At 36.2% G+C, this 20,837-nt stretch overlaps 1 protein-coding gene and 1 long non-coding RNA gene across 2 annotated transcripts; one reads left to right on the top strand and one right to left on the bottom strand.

Moving 5' to 3' along the window:
* Positions 1 to 3,972: 3,972 nt before the first annotated feature.
* ENODL1 (early nodulin-like protein 1) lies at positions 3,973 to 5,617 on the bottom strand. The gene is made up of 2 exons (XM_089613136.1): positions 5,253 to 5,617; positions 3,973 to 5,178 (listed from the first exon to the last, which is right to left on the bottom strand). The coding sequence occupies exons 1-2, from the start codon at positions 5,419 to 5,421 to the stop codon at positions 4,154 to 4,156; spliced, it is 1,194 nt and encodes a 397-aa protein (XP_089469262.1). The 5' UTR covers positions 5,422 to 5,617; the 3' UTR covers positions 3,973 to 4,153.
* A 9,077-nt stretch (positions 5,618 to 14,694) lies between these two features.
* Positions 14,695 to 16,383, top strand: LOC149401143 (uncharacterized). Its single transcript, XR_016296784.1, has 3 exons — positions 14,695 to 15,001; positions 15,807 to 15,919; positions 16,290 to 16,383. It is a non-coding gene; the product is annotated as an uncharacterized LOC149401143 (long non-coding RNA).
* The last annotated feature ends 4,454 nt before the right edge of the window (positions 16,384 to 20,837 follow it).

Genomic DNA, 20,837 nt, shown 5'->3' with positions numbered 1-20,837 from the left:
GCGAAATTGAGCAGATTTGGACACATGTAAATAATGTTGGTATTATTCTCTCTCTCTCTCTCTCTCTCTCTCTCTCTCTCTCTCTCTCTCACACACACACACACACACACATCATCAACCTTATGCTTTACTCAACCGTCAGGTTTTAGCTAAAGTCGTACTGTGTTATAGACTTTAGACTCTTCTTTTTCTTTTTCTTTTTATTTTGAAAAAAGACAATGTCTTTAGACTTTTTTTTTTTGAAGATGCAATGTCTTTAGACTTTAGATTGAGTGAAATTGCAGATTACCTATATATTTAGGATTTATATGAATAAAGTAAAGGATCCAACGTTAGAGTTGGCGTATTTTGATCAATTAATTAGAAAAATAACCAGCTTAAATGTTTGATATTGTTAAATAATAAATATTTCGTAAATTTTAAGTAAATAACCATTGCCTTTTATTTACAAGCGCAATTTTACAAGAATACTCATATATATAATTCTCACTCAAACGTTGACTGTTTAAATGAATTTAATAAATCGCTCATCTTAACACGATTAAATCAACTAAATAATTAATTTCTAAATTTAAACACATAATACAATTCAAATTTAAATAAATGACTCACAAAAATATTCAAATAAAAACGTAAAATAAATGTGTTAATATCTGTTAATATGTGTCAATAATTGTAAATATTCTGTAAATATCTGTAAATATGCATAAATGTGAACTACGATTTTAAAGAACAAAAAATCAGAAAATAATTGTTGCCTATATTTTGGGCATTGATATGCTACCAGGAATCCACAAAATAATGTAAAAGTAGTTGCTTTCTTTATTTTTGAAAATATAAAAGAGAATTTAAAATTCAAAATTTTTAAAAAAATTGCTTTGAATAATTTGCTGAATTAATAATCAAAATTTAAATGAAAATTCGGAAATAAAAAGAGGGACAAACCTGGAAAGCATAAACTTTTCTGATAGGACCACATCATCTTTGTGACTATAATATCTAAGATTTATGAAATGTAGGTTATTTAATAATGTCAAATGTTTAAATTGACTATTTTCATAATGGATCATATTTTGATTAACGCACTTGGTTCTTGAGTCTGTCTAGTATAATGTTAAATTTGAATTTAGAATTGAAGAAATTAGAATTCTATCATCCGTGATAGACTTATATATGAAAATTTATTGTTAGTTTGATTTTTTATTTTTTTAAATAATAGACTTATAGTTGCTTACATACTTGATATTTATTGCCGGCATATATAAAGAGCCTAATTCAATCAAGATGAGCATGCCCTAAAAAAAAAAATTATAAAATTAAGATGAGCATGACTGAACTATCTATCACATCACACGTGAGAATGAAATAATTCATGGGCATCTTTAGTATTATCATTGCTTTTATATTTATGTACAATATTTCCTAGAGACGCTAATTTTCTTTCTCCCACCATTTGTTCACACAACTTTTAATCCTGCAATACACAAAAGAAAAGTTGTAACTGTAAAATAATATTTTGTTTAATTATTCTTTGGCGAACTTATTTGTATTAATCAGTGATTAAAAGACCGAAGCACAAGTGACGGCCACGTGTCTAAATAAATACACACAACCCCTTTATATTTATGTACAATATTTCCTAGAGACGCTAATTTTCTTTCTCCCACCATTTGTTCACACAACTTTTAATCCTGCAATACACAAAAGAAAAGTTGTAACTGTAAAATAATATTTTGTTTAATTATTCTTTGGCGAACTTATTTGTATTAATCAGTGATTAAAAGACCGAAGCACAAGTGACGGCCACGTGTCTAAATAAATACACACAACCCCATGTACACTAAACTACTACGTGATTCATTTTAAAGCTTCGAAGCCGTGTGGTACTTAGGATAGTTAAGTGATAATTCCACACTACCTTCTGTGTGGAGGTCGTGGGCAGGGCCGACTCAAACTCACCGGGGGCTCTAGGCGATTCAATATTTTGGGGCCCTATAATACTAATAAAATTTAAATTTTCAGGGTAAAAAATGTGAATTTTTTAGAAAATGGACCACAAGTGTAAATTTTTAGGATAAAAAATGTAAATTTTCTTAAAAATCGGCAAAGATTGTAAATTTTTTAAGGCTCATCCACATATGAGGCCCTAGGCCTGGGCCTAGCCTGCCTTAGCCCAAGGCCGACAATGGTCGTGGGTTCAATCCCCACTGCAGCAAAACTGCCTTAAAAAAAAAAGCTTCGAAGCCGTTTTAGGACCTTTAAGTTATAGTCAACTCTTATCTCATTCGATGTTCAATTTTACGTAGTGTCACTCGTATAAATAGCATACTCCGAGCTAGGCACTAGGAATCCAACACTAAATTTGAAATAAGGCAATAACAAACTCTATTATACAGAATTTTGAAAAAAAAGAGAAATTAATAACTCAATAACTACTCAAATTAAGAAAACGTGATCACATCATAATTTAAATAATAACCGACTAAGAACACGTACTCAACATGTATTTTAATAAAAATAAAATTTTAAATGGTTATTCAAAATAACCACTCTCTCACATGAAATAAGGAGAAGTTACAAAATAATTATCACATAATGGGCCAAATCACCACTATAAAATGGAAGTAAAACAACAAAGAAAATGAGAGTTGAACAAAAGTCCACGATAAAAGTCTCACCTATCACACAACACCCTCAATTTATTTATTATTATTTACTAGATTCGTCTGTAGTTATAAAAAAATCATGCATAGAATTTTATGTACTCAACATTTTGTGCTCTAAGTATAGTGTCCTTCACATGACAATTGTTATAATATTTTTACGTGTCAACACATAGTAATAACAACTTTGACGATTAAAACTTTAATTTTTGTTTGGTTTAGATGTAAATTAGTGGCTCTACCACACACATTCGCGCGAAGATTAGACATTGGGGACCATGTCAACAAATTTCTATGAATATATCGTTGTTTGAATTATGTAATGTTGATTTTTGTATGGGGTTGTGATTAATTTTACCGGTCAAATTTGCTAGAGTTATCTTGTTATTGAGATTGTCGATCTGTTTCTTGTGTCTTAAAGGCATTTCAAGTTTATAAATGCTTAAGCCAATAGTCATAACTCATAACCAAGTAACAATGGACCAAAACCAAAAAAACTTTTTGATCTCATATGGAAAAGAAAGAAAAGAAAAGGGCACACAAATGCAAATACACGAATAAAATATTGGAATGTTAATGGCGTTCGTAAGTCAATGGCTTTGTCTTATGTTTACGTGGACAATTCGTTTTTATTAAAATTAATTGCGTTTGCCACGAGGCATATATAGTAACTCTAATTTATTGTTTATTATTATATAATAATAATAAATTGCAACACGTCCTCATGGGTATGCATGTCATATCAGATATCACTCGGAACTTAATAATTCAAATGTATGCCGTGTATACTATGTATTTTTCTTTCTTTTGCTCGTACCGTGTTCTGGATTTTGTGGTCCACAGTTAGGGAAATTTCCTAGAATACGACACAATATTATGATATTTGTGAATGACTTTAGACATATGAAGATTTGTTGCTGAATGTATAGTTGGGTGACAAGTGCCTAAAAATTAAAATGGTTCATATCTCAATCTATTTTTTTTAACCATAAATCATAAAATTATTATTTGCTTGATATCAGAATGTATATTTTGAGATAAATAAAGAAATGTTACCAAATATAACCTTCATGACCTATTTACTGACTAATGATAGGTCTTTCTGTAAATATATATCTTCTATATTATAAGAGTAGCCGCAGTAGCCTCGTGAAAACCAAATATACATTTCGAATTTTTCATAATTCTAATTAAAAATATATTCTCACCCTTTCAACTATCGTACAAAAAATCAACTAGTTAAACCAAATTATATCAAAATAAATATATGTATCAAGGATTAATAAAAAAAATGTTCTAAAAAAAAAAAAAAGATTAATAAAAAAAATCAGACCATGCTTTCTTTAATAAAAACAAGACAATAACAAATTCCAATTATAAAACATGGTAATCCAAAAATATACGGAAAAAAATGAAAAACCCTCTCAGAATAAACAGTAAATATTACTGCATATAATCTCTTATTGAAGGAAATTACTTCTCTAACCCTCTCAAATCCCCGAGAAAAACAACATAGTGACCAAAACCGTGATCATCAAAGAGATCGACGAACTTGTAGTCACCACCGCACTCGACTTCTTCGGTGCCGGTGCCGGAGCTTTCGCTGCTTCTTCATTCTCAGCCTCCGGTGGAGGCGACGACGACGTCGGAGATCCCTCCGGCGAAGGAGCTTTCTGCGGAGAATCTATAGGAGCGTCCGAAGATGGTGAAATTGACGACGGTGCTTCAGCCGGAGCAGAGGACGGCGAATGTGAAGACGGAGCTACAGCTGGACTGTGAGCTCCACTGCCGCTAGGAGACCAGGCCGGTGAAAGCGACGGCGATTTAGAAGGTACCGGGAAATGCGCCGACGGAGAAGACGACGGGGAGTGAGTTCCAGAAGACGGGGGAAGGCTTCCGTGCGACGGCGACGGAGAATGCGCTGACGGAGCAGACGCCGGCGAATGAGACCCGGAAGACGGAGGAAGGATCCCGTGCGATGGCGACGGCGATTTTGATGACGGAGAGTATGCCGGAGAAAGGTGTCCGTGCGAAGGCGCCGGAGCTAGGTTTCCGTGCGACGGTGCTGGCGAATGAGACGACGGAGAAAGGCTTCCGTGAGACGGTGCCGGCGAGTGAGACGACGGAGAAAGGCTTCCGTGAGACGGTGCCGGCGAGTGAGACGACGGAGGATGGCTTGGGTGGGACGGCGCCGGCGAGTGAGACGACGGAGGATGGCTTGGGTGGGACGGCGCCGGCGAGTGAGACGACGGAGGATGGCTTCCGTCCGACGGCGCCGGCGAGTGAGACGATGGAGAAGGAGGAGATCTGATAGCCAAGACGACGACGATCAATCGTTGGCCTTGAAGACAGCTCTGGCGATCGCCGGCGATGAAGAAGAACGGACCGGATCGGTGAAATTTGAATTCCGAATCGCCGCCGTGGAGTGTTTGGATCGGACTGTCTGTGCTGCACTTGTAATAGTCTTCCTTCTTCACCACCAACACAGACTCCGAACCATTCTTGTTCCTAAAATCTGTACCCAAACAAATTAATACAGTTAATTTAAGAGTTTTAAGTAATATAAATATATATGAATTGTTGACTTACGAAGAGTGTCGTTGACTTGGAATCTGTTTCTCTCAGCCCATTTGTTGAAACTCTCGGAAGGGTTTCGGACCCAACCGTCCCTTCCACCAACGTAGAAATCATAAGCTTTTGAGCTACACAAAAATAAAGAAAATACACAAAACAATAACACGATTCTCTGAATAGCCATCACAATAACACAATTCCACTACTGATTTCTATTGTGGTAGTGGCGCTGGGTATTTTATTACAAGCTCTTGCTTTGATATAAGGATGTTTCCTTTTTTTTTTCTTTTAACAAATATTTTATGAAGTAAGAGTGTTGATGTTTGATTTTAGTACATATATGAAAAAATGAGTTATGTTGTTATATAAGAGGGAGAGAGAAGGGGTTACCGTTTATGCTATTCTCTTCTCCAATGTATTAAAACCGTGTGGATTTCATAGCTTACCACATATAGCCATTTTGAGCCGTTGATTTCTCTCTGATATTAATTTCCAAATTCCACGTGTTTTCATATTGCCGACTCAACGGATTTATTTTTGGTAGGGTATTAACTACATGTTTTTCTTTTTCGGAAGGGCATTGATTATAGTTTCTTATTTAATGGATTTTCATTTCTTTTAATTGATTATATGTGGAATATATAGTGTATAGTTTAGGAAAGCATTATAATTATATCTGTATCAAGCGTGATTATATGAAGAGAAGAACAACAATTACCATGTATATACGTAGTATTTTTCGGAAATTACAACAGCACAGCTTTAGAGTTTTTCATACAATTCGATATCTTTTTGACACGATATGGTCCGAAATGAAAAATCTAAAATACCAATAAAATACGGTATCACAGGATCAATGTCAAGCCAGAAACGAATATGAAAATTGAGGATTTGATATGCTTACTTTTATTTTTAGCAATATGAGATTTCTTAATCCTAATACAGTACTAGCATAGCCGTATCAAAACAGAAACTATCACGTATAAACAGGATTTTATTCTTTTTATTTTTTATTTTTTTATTCTTCTCATATTAAAAGGCTTAGGCATTTATTATATTTATTATTAGGATTATCATCGCATTCACCAAGAAAAATTTCATTTTGTAGACCTAAAAATTATCAAAATATCAAGACAACACCAATTTGTTTAATAATATATGAAATTAGATTTTTGGACACTTTTCGGACAAAAATGCCCATAAAATTTAAATAACACCTCTTCTTCTCTCATTTCAAACCCTCTGATTCTCTCCCTCCCTCTTCATCACAAGTCTTGTCATCTTCGATTAGTTGCACTAGGATTTAAACTTTCGGTGATCGAGTTTTTTAGGAATTTGGATCTGTATTAAGCTTCGATTTTAGTGGTTTCGCATCCTTTTTGGGAAAGTTCCATAATTAGAGTTTCTAAAAAAACCTTGGAAAAATCCGACGAATCTCATCGGAGATCATCAGATTTCATCGGATTTTTCTGATGACCTTCACCCAAAATCTCCGCCAAAATCCGATGCAATCCGATATATATATATATATATATATATATAATATATATTATATATATATATATATATATATTATATATATATATATATATATATATATGGACCTTTAGGGGTATTTTTGTCCGAAAAGTGTCCAAAAGTCTAATTTCGGATATTGTTAGACTAATGGGTCTAGTCTTGATATTTTGATAATTTTTAGCTCCACAAAATGAAATTTCTCTTCACCAATATGATAATTATTATATAGCAAAAGTTTGATAAATCTTAGATAAACAACCACATCCATTTATTTAAAGACGTAAAGTTACTTATATACCCGAAATTTGTTTCCCGCCAATTACACATTTTTCTAATTAAAAAACACACTCAAATAATATTCACTCGAGCAGTTAATACTCGCGCGAATCGAAGAAAGAAATCTTAGTAAGTCAATAACAACACTCGATTTCATTTCCAATTTAAAAAAAAAGAAGAAAATAATTAAAAGAAGAGGAAGAAGTCGCCGACTGAAAAAATTAACTTGGAGATAATGAAGTTTTACAGTCGACAAAAGTAAATTCTGACGCAACTAGTTTAACTTACTCAGATTCCTCTTACAATTTCGCAAAGGTATCTGCAGATTTTTGAGATGCATGTGTAAATCGAGCCGAAAATGAGATTTTCAAAGGGGTTTTTGATAATATTCAGTTAAGCCACCATTAAAAACATTAAGTTTTATCTATTTCGATCTCTAACCATATAAAAATGTTTCTGCATTCATTACCCGGGTTTTGATCATTTACATGAAAATGAGTTGTTAGGTTATGTTATTTACAGCTACTTAATTTATTCTAACAAGGTTATGGAAATGAGTTATTTACATTTATTTACACAATCTTCATTTTATTGTGTACACAGACTGAATATGGCGAGGAAAGTCGGCCAGAAGAAATCAACGGTCAAAAATACAAAAACACCTAAGTAGATACGGGGACATGTTAATCAATAAATTTTGTGCCATTAGGTTTTGTAATTTTGTAAACTTGTGTTGTTGTATCTACACAGTTTTTACTGCAAGTTTGTATATAGTTAACTCCAATGTACGGTTATTTAACATGATGTAAATTTTGTGTTATGGTGTTCATGAAAACCGCCAAACCGAACAACCTGATCATTCAAACCAAACCGCACTTTTTTTTAAACCGCCCCATTAAAATCCGTTGAAATTTGGGTTGTAATCAAACTGCAATTGTATCCGGTTGGTTTGGTTTTTTTTACAGTCGTGAGAATGGGTTGAACCAAACCAATCTGATGGTGTTTTTTTTTAATTTTTTTTCAAGATTGCAAATATTTTATATGTATTGTTGTTTAAAAAATATCATTTTTTAATAATATTATAATTAAATCAAACAATACTCAGTATTATACTTTATTAGTTGCGAATACATGAAGATTTGGTAATTAAAATATGTGTAACTTTTATTTTAAATGTAAAATTTTGATTTTATTTGACATAACGTATTAGATATAATATGCATATCACTAGTACAATTAATAGCATCAGGTGCGACAAAAGTCGCACCTGAAAGCATCAGTGTCACACCTGAAAGTATCATCAGGTGCGACTTTAGATGCGACAAAGTCGCATCTGAAAGTGCGCACCTGATGATTTTAGGTGCGACTTGTCGCACCTGAAAGTCATAACTATCAGGTGCGACATTATAGGTGCGACTAGTCGCACCAAACGTCGCACCTAAATATCCTCCAAAAGAAGATATTAAAGCGTGAATTATAGTATCAGATGCGACTAGTCGCATCTGATACCTTCGCATCTAATAGTAATTCCCTGCCTAATATTTTGGCGGGTGTTAGTACAATCAGATGCGACTAGTCGCATCTGATACTCTTCCCGCGAAGGTATCAGATGCGACTAGTCGCATCTGATTGTCTGTAGTTTTTTTTTTTTTTAAAAAAATGCTGATTCTAATAGAATCAGCCTATTAGATATATAAAAATTATAATTTAAAAAATTATTTAAAAATTAATTAAATAATTTTTTTGTTAAATTAAATAAATAATTTGAATAATATTAATTAGAATAATTATATAAATAATTTAATAGAAATTCTAATATTAAATTCATAAAATTTGATAATTTACGTTCAATAAATTAAAAAAATTACAATCTATTCTTTTTGTTTCCCTTTTTCATTCGAAGTCTGCCAATTCTGGAATGCACGGCCTCATCTTCCGCCAGATCTTGCTCGTGCGCCTTGGCGGCCTGGTGCGCTGCCGCTCGAACGATATCGTTGAATTATATATATGATTTTCATTCGAGTTATAAAGTCATTTTTCGAGAATTATAATCCGAAAAAGCCAACTCAAACCAACCCGATTTTTTTTGGGTCGGTTTGGTTAGGTTTTACCTTTTGGTTTGGATTTTAAAACTAAAAGGTTAGGTGAAACGGTTTGGATTGATAGCATATGAAAAAACCGACTAACCCAACTCGATTGCACCCATACTATTTACTGAAAGTTGTATATAATTAACACTCATTTACTGAAAGTTGTATACCAATTATGTGAAAATTCAAATTTTGACTTCCGAAAAAATCTGAATAGCTTAAGTTTCTTATACACGTAATTAACCAATATTTGATAAGATATTCTATACCATTAAAGAATAAATCCACGTAATCCTTAACTAAATGATAATTAATAGAGAATTATTCTTTATATTGATCAAATAATTCAAATTTAAATCTAAACCGCCTAAAATAAAAAGATTTGACTGACTTAACCGCCTAATACACATAATATAGTAATATTCAATCAAATATTCTATAACATTAAAGACTAAATGACTTGAATCACATAACTATATGCTAATCAATAAGGAGTTATTCTTTAGACCGACCGAATAATTAAAATATGTTGAAAAAAATAAAATTCAAAATAAACAAATTTGCCGAAGTAAAATTCAAGTTAAAAAAAAAACTGCCGATTATATTTTTTTTTATTATAGTTACAACTATTTACAACTGATTACAATATTATTTACAACTATGTACAATTGATTACATAAAGGCAAAATCTAAAAGACATAAACGTAACAATAGGTACATAATTATTTACAACTGAATACAACTTTTACAAAATTTACAAATATTTATATATGATTCGAATGCAGCGAAGACTCTCTAGAGAGACTAAAATCCTCATATCCATAGCCTTCTCAGCTTTTTCATTCCTGTAGCTGTAAGACACACACATACAGATACAAAATCAGTCAGTTTTGACTTCTTGTAGATTGTGATCGAGGTCATGAAATATAACAGTTTTTAAATCAAATTGATTGCAGTCTGTATTTACAACTGATGACGATGAACTACGGTTTTCCAGCCATTGACGTTCAAATAGCTTAACTGCAACAAAAACAAATGAATAAAAAGAGTACCTACATGTAAATACCACAATCGTAGGTCAAATAACTGAAGGCAAATTTTTTTTTTTCGTGGTAATGGAACAAAAAGAAAATAAAATAACAATTAATAATGAAGAACAAAAAGAAACACACCCGATTACATAAGAGAAAACACAGCCATGGTGAATCTTCAACAACGAAAATGTCAGAGCTGTAATAAAAACCATTGGGATTAAACAATGGCGCTTAAGAAAAAAATGTACGCTTGAAATTTGAATATGGCAACATAATAAAATCGAGAATGATACAAATATAAACGCTTATTTCAAACAAACAGTCCCCACATAGTCCCAAAATTGGTTGCTAAATTGTAGGGATTTATTTGAATATTAATTACCGAATAATTTTTGGTTAAAATTTAAAATTGAATGCAAAAAAAAAAAAAAAAAATCAAATTTGAAATAAAATTTCAAAATTAAAACAAAAGAGCAAATCAAAAATGCATAAAATATCTTGATAAGGCCACGTCATATTTATGACAATTTATCTAGTATTTATGAAGCTTTGGCCATATAGAAATCTCAAATGTTTTAATTAGTTAGTTACCTAATTGTTTGTTAAAGTAATGATTATAGTAATAGTTATTATCATACACGACTCTTAATCACACCGTCATCTATTTTTAAGTTTAAGTTTATTCATATATATACATATACATATATATATATACATATACATATATATATATATATATATATATATATATATGGATTATTCCCTTTCTATGACTTCTATAATGATTTTGAACCAAAATAAAATAAGTCCATTTTTATCGTAAACTATGACTACCTATCTTCTTTATGTAAAAAAATAACCCCACTTTTATTGACATTTTTTTTTAATTTTAGTATTTGACTTCTATTACTTTTTAATTGGGATTATTATTTTTTATTGTATTATGATTTATGTCAGACTTCTCTCTCTCTCTCTCTCTCGCGTGTTTTTACAAAAGTTACAGACTACTCTCTCTTCCTCTCTTTTCCTGTTCATCTCTCTCTCTCTCTCTCTCTCTCTCAACTCGTGTCTCTCATCTCGTGTCTCTATCTCTCATCTTCAACTCGTTTTTCAGTGGGTTCATGCTCATAGAAAGAAGGTTTGTTATCATTTTCCTTCATCTATCACTTTGATTATGGAAAAACTTCGTCATGAAAAAAGTTCGTCACTTTGATTAGGGTTTAATGTTTTCATGAAAAAAAAGTTTTTGTGGTCATTGAAGTTAAAAAACAATGAAAGAGCGATTCTTGGAAGCATGAAAAATCTGGAAAAATTTCTGAAATTTTTTGGGAATCGTTGAAGATTTATTGACATTGTTGCATTTTTATTGACATTAATGTCAATAAATCTAAAACGATTATGGAAAAATCCTTTGAATATTTATTGACATCAATGTCAATAAAAATGCATTTTTATTGACATCAATGTCAATAAATCTTCACTGTTTTTTTTAATTTTTTTTGTTAGGATTTTAAATCTTTATAAATGAATTTTAAACGTTTAAAATAGGAAATTAACATCCCGATTACACTATTTTTATGTAGTAATGGGTGATATTTTAGTGTACGGCAAGCATAGTGGTACATGGGTTAAACCATGTGTATACAAGGAGGGTGCATGGTTTGTACTTGTGCTTTCGGATGGTTTTGAATACCACCATCTCATGGACGCCTTGTACGCTGAGATGTGGCTCTTACCGTCCACTCATTCCATTATGGTCAAATATGAGACACCATTTTCAGAATTGCCAATAAAGATTACAAACGATAGCCACGTCAAAAGTTACTTGTATTTGAGGAGCCAAGACCATTCCATGTCAAATTATAATCTTGTTATTGAGATAGTTAAGCTAACGCCCGATGAGGCAGCAAATCAGCCGTCCTCGTCTTGCCTAGAATCAAGTCCAATGAAATGGGAGTCTAGATTTGAAGAGTTTGCATCTCCGTCCACACTTGGATTGAAAGAATACACATTCGAACAGTCGCGTGCGTTGTCATCACAACCCCCTTCCCCGTCACACAGAAACCGTCACAGCCAACTCCACCGACATATAAACCACCTCCACAACCCCATTCCTCTACACAAGGACCCTCTCAACCCGCTCCCTCGACACAACGACCTCCACAGCCCCTTACCTAACCGTCTAGGATTAGCCGTGAGCACATTGGGGAGGATGAAGTGATGGATTTGAACTCGCCTATCAGAGTCGAGCTAGAAGCTCTATACGCTACCTAACATGCATTGAAGAAGCATTTGACCATGTATGTGATAAGTAAACACTTTGCATTCACGACAAAGAGTTCTTGTAAGAAGTATCTCCACGTCGTTTTCCCGGGTGACAATTGTGAGTGGGCAATTCGTGCGGTTAGATTAAGGGAGACCGAGGTTTTTCAGATTAGGAGGTATGTGTTTCTCCCAACCTTTCTCTGTTTTACATCATTATTTAGTTATAGTCAAGAACCTAAAATCACAGTATTTATTGACATTAAATTCAAAAAACACTGTGACTTTTTATTGACATTAATGTCAATAAACACTGTGATTTATTGACTTTAATGTCAATAAAGGCTGTGATTTATTGAATTTAATGTCAATAAAAACCTCAGTTTTATTGACTTTAATTTATTAATTGACATTCATTTCTTCTTAATATAGGTTTGATTCTGAGCATACATGTTCCGTAGAGTCTAGAAAGAATCCAAAAGCCACGGCGCTATTCACAGGAGATGTTGTGAAACACAAGTTTGCGGATCCTCGTCAAATGAATTGTAAACCGAAAGAAATCGTTGGTTACATGGAGACAAATTATGGAGTTCGTATGACGTATAAGAAGGCTTGAAGAGCAAAAGAAAAGGCCCTTGGGTTGTTATACGGAACTAACACTGAGTCGTACGCATTTCTGCCCACCTTAAAGTATATGATTGAGACAAAAAAATCCAGGGTATGTTCTGGAGCTTACTACTGACCGTGAACACAAATTTATAAATTTTTTAGTCTCTTAGTCCCTTCATAAGAGGATGGAAGTTTTGTCGGCCTAACATCATTATCGACGCTACGTTCTTGAAGAACTATCATCGTGGAACTTTGTTTACAGCGGTAGCGATGGATGCAAATGAACATTGTTTTCCCCTCGCCTTCGGTGTTGGAGACTCTGAATCGAATGAGTCATGGTTGAATTTTTTGAGCACGTTAAAGGCAGCGATAGGGGAGAGACCACATCAGGTCATTGTATTCGACATGAACAATGGAATATGTAATGTTGTGGCAAAGATTTTTCCAAATTCGGCATATGGGTATTGCGTGCATCATCTTCTTGGCAACGTGAAGAACAATTTTTCAAGAACTCACTGCGACTTTTTATTGACATTAATACCAATAAGTTCCAATGTTTATTGACATTAATATGAATAAAAAAAAGAACGGGAATTAATTATTTTTCAAGAGCTCACTGTGACTTTTTATTGACATTAATACCAATAAGTTCTAATGTTTATTGGCATTAAATATGAATAAAAAAAGAACAAGAATTAAATATTTTTCAAGAACTCACTGTGACTGTTTATTGATATTAATGTCACATTATTGTTCCAAAACTCACTGTGAATACTTGTTCATTGTAGGTGAAATCTTCTTCTGTTTTCGAGTATGAGGTTTTAGATAAAGATGGAGAGAGATGGGCTGTGAATTTGCAGAATAAAACATGTTCATGTTTAGAATTTCAAACAGATAGTTTTGTATGCGCTCATGCGATTGCAGCATGTCATATCCGTAACCTTCCATATGTGGACTTTTGTTCTGCCTATTATACCACCGAGTACTGGAAATTGTGTTATTTAGGTGTTATCCACCCCTACGGCAGTGCTAAAGCATGAGACATTCCCGTTGAAGTTAAACAAATCAAATTACTTCCTCCTCACTTCAATAGCCGTCCGGCAGGTAGACCTAAGAAGATGTAATGTATAAACTTTTGTAACCGCTCGACTTGAGAATTTGAATAAATGGACGAGTTTTAATTCAAATTCTTGTTGCATATGAGACGTCCTTAAATTTTAAATATCTTGGAAAATGATAATATTTAAGGTCGATGAAATTTCGGAATGAGAATGTTCGAGTAATCCAATATTATTATTCGAAACATACTCGGAGATTTAAAAATCTCAAGAGTAAAAATAAATTCCGGAATCCCTTAAATATATTCAAGATAACGGGAAATAATAATAATTTTCTCGGTTATTTTTCAAGATTATTTTTAATTAATTAAGGACAAGATTGTGAGGTTTTATTTTAAAAGGACTTATGTGCAACATTTTGAAGGATGAGATTGAAAGAAAAAGAGGAAAATGGGGTCGTTTTAAGAGAATTGTGGAAATAATTGAGTGGACCGCTTGGGTACATGTGGCGTGGCGAGAGTGTGCCACCTAGCCACTTAATCCACTCTCCCTCTCTCTTTCGCTGCCACCTCACCCGTTCCTCACTCTCTCTATTTCTCATTTCACTCTACTCTATCTTCTTCTTCCTCACATCACTCGGCCGAGAGAAAGAACCAGACAGACGAGAGAAAAAAAAAAATTCCCGGCCCTGAGTCCCACGAGACCGAGCCTCACCGCCATCATCAACACCACCTCGTCCCTCACTTCTTCTTCTCCTTCCTTTCCTCTTCGCGCACCATCCAGCACCGAGCCACGTCGCCGCGCGTCCACGCCGAGGAAGAACAACGTCGCCGAGGACCGCCGTGGCGCCGGAGCAAGGAAAAGACGCCGGGAAGGAAATAGGGACCCTCCGAGAAAGCTAGAACCCGTGGGTTGAGGTGAGATTTCTTCTCCTTGGTTTGAATTCAAAGCTAGGGTTCTTAGATTCAAAAATTGGGGATTTTGAATCCGGATTGAATTCAGTGAAATTGCTTGGTTTTAATTGTTGTTTGGACTTGATTGGTGATGAGTATAACTCGAATTTGAGGTTGGAATTCAGATTTCTTTGGTTTGGCTTGGTTTGGCCGAAAATTGGGTTCTAGGGTTCATGGATCTTTTTGTTGGGGTTTTGTGATTTCTGGAGGTTGTTTAGTGATATCAAGACGTTTATGAACCTGTTAATTGATTGGGTTTTGATCATTATGGCTGTTGGAATTTTTACTTGGTTTATGGACGAATTTTTGGTCATGTTGCTCTTGGCCGTGTGAGTCTTTAAGGTTTGTTTTCAGATTTGTGATGAATTGTTATTACTTGAGGCTATGATGATAGTTGAGAACCTGAATATGTTGGATTGAGTGGTTGTCTTGGCTGAGTATGTTGTTTGGCCGTGTGTTTAGTTGGTTTGGAAGTTTGTTGTGGTTGTGATGATATTGTTGTCTTTGAGTACTAGTTTGGACGTGTGACTTGTTTTGGCCGTGAGCATGAGTTTTGGCTAATTCGGTCTATCTGTTTTGTGGAATGATATTTCTGAGCCTCGGGAGTTATTCGTGGTCAACATCGTGTTAGGACGTTTTTGGTTATTTTGGATTCATGTTGAGTTTACTTGGTTAATTGGGTTCGGGTTTTAAGACGTGAAATCGGGATTTGGTTTATGAAACTGATAAGAGTTGGAATTTAAGATGTTAACTCGTCGTTGGGTTCCAGGTTTGAATTACAGATCTTGACGGACGGACGGGAACCAGACGAGTCAAGGGCAACGAGATCAGTTTCTGAAGATATCAAGTGAAAGAGTTATCGAAATAAAGCTCGATTAACTCGTGAGTTTTAAATCGCTTATAGCGTTTAAATACTCTTAAATATGTACTTTCAGTATTTAAATAAATAATTTATAATTATTTATTTAATGATGTTCTTGAATTTAATTTAATTATTCGTTTGGAATTCTCGGTTATTTTGTTTTCGGATTATTGAATTTATTTGAGACTCGTGATTAATTGTTGAATTTTATTTCGTATCCATCTCGGTACGAGAATACGCGAGACTTGAATAAATTTAACTTCCGAAGAACCGGGGAATAATAAATTAAATTCTCGATTTCCGAACCAACTCTTATCCCGACAACGAACCCTATCCTCTTTAAGTAAACTTGAATCCAATAACTAACGGATACTCAACTCCGAATGCTAGTTCTTTCGACGTTTCGACAAGAGCCAAGTGCCTCGAAGAACGTGCGAAGCAAGACATCTACGGGAATCGTCGAGCCGTCTGTCGAACAATTCCAGGTAAGTGTGGAGACATAAGTCAACTACTTACCAAGGGAATAACCATGTTTGTTTGTGCATTTATTTGCTAGTAAACAAGAGTAGGTGAAAGCCCTAAAATGAATAAACTTGAAATTTAAGGCTTCGGCCACTCTTGCTTGAAAACTTAATTCGGGTACGCCCGTTAGGTTCAAACGCTAACTTGAACCAGCCACGTTTGCTATGTGTATAGTTAGACCTCTCTTCTAATTCTAGGAAGTAGGTTAGAATCGAGAAGACGGAAGAGCAATAGACTCTCGAATTCAATCGGGAGTAGAGAGTTCGAAAGTCACATTTCGAGCTTTCAGCTTAAAACACTTAACGAGCTTCAAAGGGAAATAATAATTTCTTTCGGGGTTTATCCCGTTACGCTCTTCCGTATATAAGTTTAACGTGTACGCTGTTAGCCGCAGAGTACCCAAACTTTAATTAAACTCGTGTCGGTGGTACCCACAAGTCAACGACTTGTGTTTGTGGCAGACCTAGGTGGTCTGTATGGCGCTGAGTACTCAAAACTGGGGAGAACCCAACGATAACGGGCAGTCGCCACGAGCGAACCCGATGGTAATGGGCAGTCGCCAAGAGTGAACCCATTCAGCAATGAGCAGTCGCCTCGAGTGAACTCATTGTCGTGCCAAGGGGGCACACATGCGCCGACGTCAGATGAAGATGGTACCACTAGTGGATCCCAGACAATCTTAAAACACCCAAGCCGCCGTAAGACTGCTGCTCGAGGTCTGAGGCTGGCTTATTGTCGTTGTGGAGATCGTAGCAGAAGAGGATGTACGATCTTGCAGAACGACAAGTGAATAAATAGAGTGTGATATCACGCGTCAGTCATGCTCTAATGTTATGTTCTAGTTATATCTAGCAATCATTCTGCATGCTTGTGTATTTGTTTGCACGTCACATGGCATTAGTCGTTTTACTTTATAGATAGACTCCCACTTACTGAGTCAATCGACTCATAGTTTTATGACCCTTGGTAATGTAGATAAGGGAAAAGCTGGTAAGCGGGACACGAGATTGAAGACCGAGACCGAGCGCGTATTGCCTTGACCTATGGGCTATGGGGTTTCTTAATCGGGGGTTAGTGTCTTCTGTTGAAACGTTCCGGAACATATTTGTATAGGAGTCGCTATAAGACTCTAAGTTATAAAAGCGAAAAATTTCCCCGAATTTTCGCAAACTATTTTATTATATAATCTTATGAGATATTATGCTTAATTAATGTGTTTATATTATGAGTTATGTATTGTTTAATATGAAAAATATGAGAGTTGATCGGTCGGGGCTCGTGGGCGAGCTGTCGCTCGCGGGTCGTGACAGATTTTGTGGTATCAGAGCCCCAGGTTTAGCCGTTTCTGTAGACTTGGGATACGTGTTCTCGGTATAGGTCGCGAGTATGCCATGTGATAGTGTTGTGCTTAGAGTCGACTTGTCTAGAGATAGGTTCGACATGATGCAGAATGAATTGCTAGGAGTTAGATCTCTCATCCCCGATGAGATTCGTCTGTACTGCGATGCGGTCACGTGAATTCTTTCAACCGCAAGTACGTTCAGTGTCGTGGGAAGCACCATCACTTAGGGGCCGGTGGACCGGTCTGACTTGTGAGTAGATGAGTATCATCTCGTTGCTTCACTGATCCCGTACGAATGTCACGATGACCCATCCTTATTGGCCGACGATGAGTCGATGGACTCTTTTCACCGGTGACGGCATGATCAGCCGAGGTCGTGAGATGTTCCAGAAGGTGATACAATACACGATCGGGGCCAGGGGAGACGAACAAATGGGAGGAGCAAGCTTACGGATTCTACTAGCTCGGGTTAGAATCGGTTGTCTGATATGAAAATCGATTTGTCCAAGAGATTGTGGACCAGTGCCTGATGTGCTCGAGGATAAACTCCAGTGAGGTATCGAGTATTGGGAGCTGTGTGTAGTGCTCCAATATCCGACGCTGGAATCTGATTGTCCCTCGTTCGCTATCTTGCGAATGTAGACCGAGTTCCTCGTCGTGACGCGAAGCGGAACCTGGGTACCTCACTACCGATGGTTGTTTCCGGTAGTTGTTCCGCATGATGACGAGAGGGTTTATTATGATGAGGAGGATTCCGAATAGGATCCTTTCGAGCCTCCGGTTGACCCAGCTGCGTAGACGTTTGCTTGGCGACCACGAGAGATGGTGGCATTCTTGTTTTTGTGAAGATAACAAGGGGACTAGTGTTTTATCTTCGAGTCCCTTGTTCGACTAAGCCATATGAGGCTAGTCTCTTTTCGGTTGAGTATACTCTTGAATAGGGTGGGTTGTATACATCTTTTGATATGTATATATGGATGTATATGGTTGTATATATAAAATCTCGTTTCGGTTTCAGTTTGATCATGTGTTAATTGTATGTCTCTCGCATTTCGGTATGGATATATGAGTAACTTTGTTTGTTCTCGTTTGTAGAACTGGGAAAATATGTCGGGACAAGAACCGTCTCATGCCGGAAATGCCACGGCGGCAGATCTCGCAGAAATGCGACACGCCTTGGAGAGACAGGCTGCCAGCGCAGCACAACGAGATCAGATAGTTGCGCAGCAACTTGAAGCCCAAAATCGCACGATCACTGAACTTCTGACGAGATTGAATACGCCACCTCCACCAAACCCGGAGCTCCCAGCTCAAAATGAACGATGTGAACGTCCACCGCAGGCATACGTGGATTCCCAGGAAGAGCTGAATTTTCAAATTCCTGACGTAGTTCCTCCAGTGGGCGAGCCTGTGTACGAGAGGTTTCGTAAGCAGAAGCCTCCGACGTTTGACGGCCATGTTGATCCAGCTGCAGCTGAGAATTGGGTCAAGAAAACTCAGCAGATCTTCAATTACATGCAGCTGTCTGATACAGAGAGAGTGGCTTGCGCCGTGAATCAACTGGAGGATGAGGCTAGGGGCTGGTGGGAGGTGATGGCATCAGTCGAGGATGTCAACTCGATGACGTGGATTCGATTCCTCAATCTATTCCATGGGAAGTACATGAGTGAAGCTAACCTGTCAAACAAGGTACGCGAGTTTATGAGCCTGCGGCAAGATTCAATGTCTGTATTAGAATATACGACGAAGTTCGACGCGTTGGCAAGGTTTGCTCCTTCCCTAGTCCCCACTGATCAGGCTCGGAAGATGAAATATATGCATGGTCTTAACGTGGACATCGTGAGCCAGGTGGATAGTGGTGATACTGGACCTCGCACCTATGCCAATGCTGTGCAGAGAGCCCTACGAATTGCGGGATGGCGCGAGGCGAATCCTACTCCTGCTCTAAAGCCAGGTACTACAGTTCCACCAGAGACCCCCAACCTAAATCGGGTCGACACCCGGAAGCGAAATAGATTTCAATCGAGATATGAGGATAGGAATGAATCCTTACAAAGATCTAATAATCGACCAAAGCCGTCCAATAAAAAAGCCAAGAATTCTGCAAACGACCAGTCGTCGCAATGCAGAAGGTGTGGTGGAGTACATAAGGGAGATTGCTTTGCGCGTACGTTGGTGTGTTTCCGCTGTGGACAGGAAGGTCATTTGTCTCGGGTCTGTCAGAATGTAGAGAATAATGCACCAGCACCACAAGAGCAATCGAAGGTAAATGCACGAGTCTTCACGATCTGCCAGGGTGAAGACCAAGCAGGGACGTCCACAACTACCACCAGGAACCAGAGCAAATGTTAGGATGACTCAGAGTTTAGGGTCGTGAAGTTTTTTTTTTTTTTTTTTTGAAGAAAACTCTCTTTTGTTTCGCTATCATTAGTGGATGATGATAAGCGTTTTCTTGTAAGAGTTTGTTTATATTTTTCCTGTTACCTTTGGGAATGGAAGGTGTATAACTGTGTATGCACTGTGGGAGGTTTATGACTTTATTAGTGTTAATAAAGTATGTTTAAGTATCATTAAACTCACATCCTATCAGCTAAGGGGTTGAGATTTCTCCTGACAATAGAAATGAAAAACCAGTCGTCGTAATCCTAGATCGCAAGGAGAAAGTCTTAAGGAATAAGACTATACCTCTGGTCAAGGTACTTTGGAAGAGTCTCTCCGCGGAAGAAGCAACTTGGGAACTTAAGAGCGAAATGCAAAAGAAATACCCTTCCTTGTTCTAAGTTTCGAGGACGAAACCCTTTTAAGGGGGTAGAGATTGTAATGTATAAACTTTTGTAACCGCTCGACTTGAGAATTTGAATAAATGGACGAGTTTTAATTCAAATTCTTGTTGCATATGAGACGTCCTTAAATTTTAAATATCTTGGAAAATGATAATATTTAAGGTCGATGAAATTTCGGAATGAGAATGTTCGAGTAATCCAATATTATTATTCGAAACATACTCGGAGATTTAAAAATCTCAAGAGTAAAAATAAATTCCGGAATCCCTTAAATATATTCAAGATAACGGG

The sequence above is a fragment of the Urtica dioica genome, chromosome 4 (assembly GCF_054948205.1).
Source record: "Urtica dioica subsp. dioica isolate 48M chromosome 4, U.dioica_male_clone48M_v1_H2, whole genome shotgun sequence".
In the NCBI taxonomy this organism is placed as follows: domain Eukaryota; kingdom Viridiplantae; phylum Streptophyta; class Magnoliopsida; order Rosales; family Urticaceae; genus Urtica; species Urtica dioica.
Note: the sequence above shows the minus strand (reverse complement) of the source record. Positions and strands in the feature narration are given on the sequence as shown.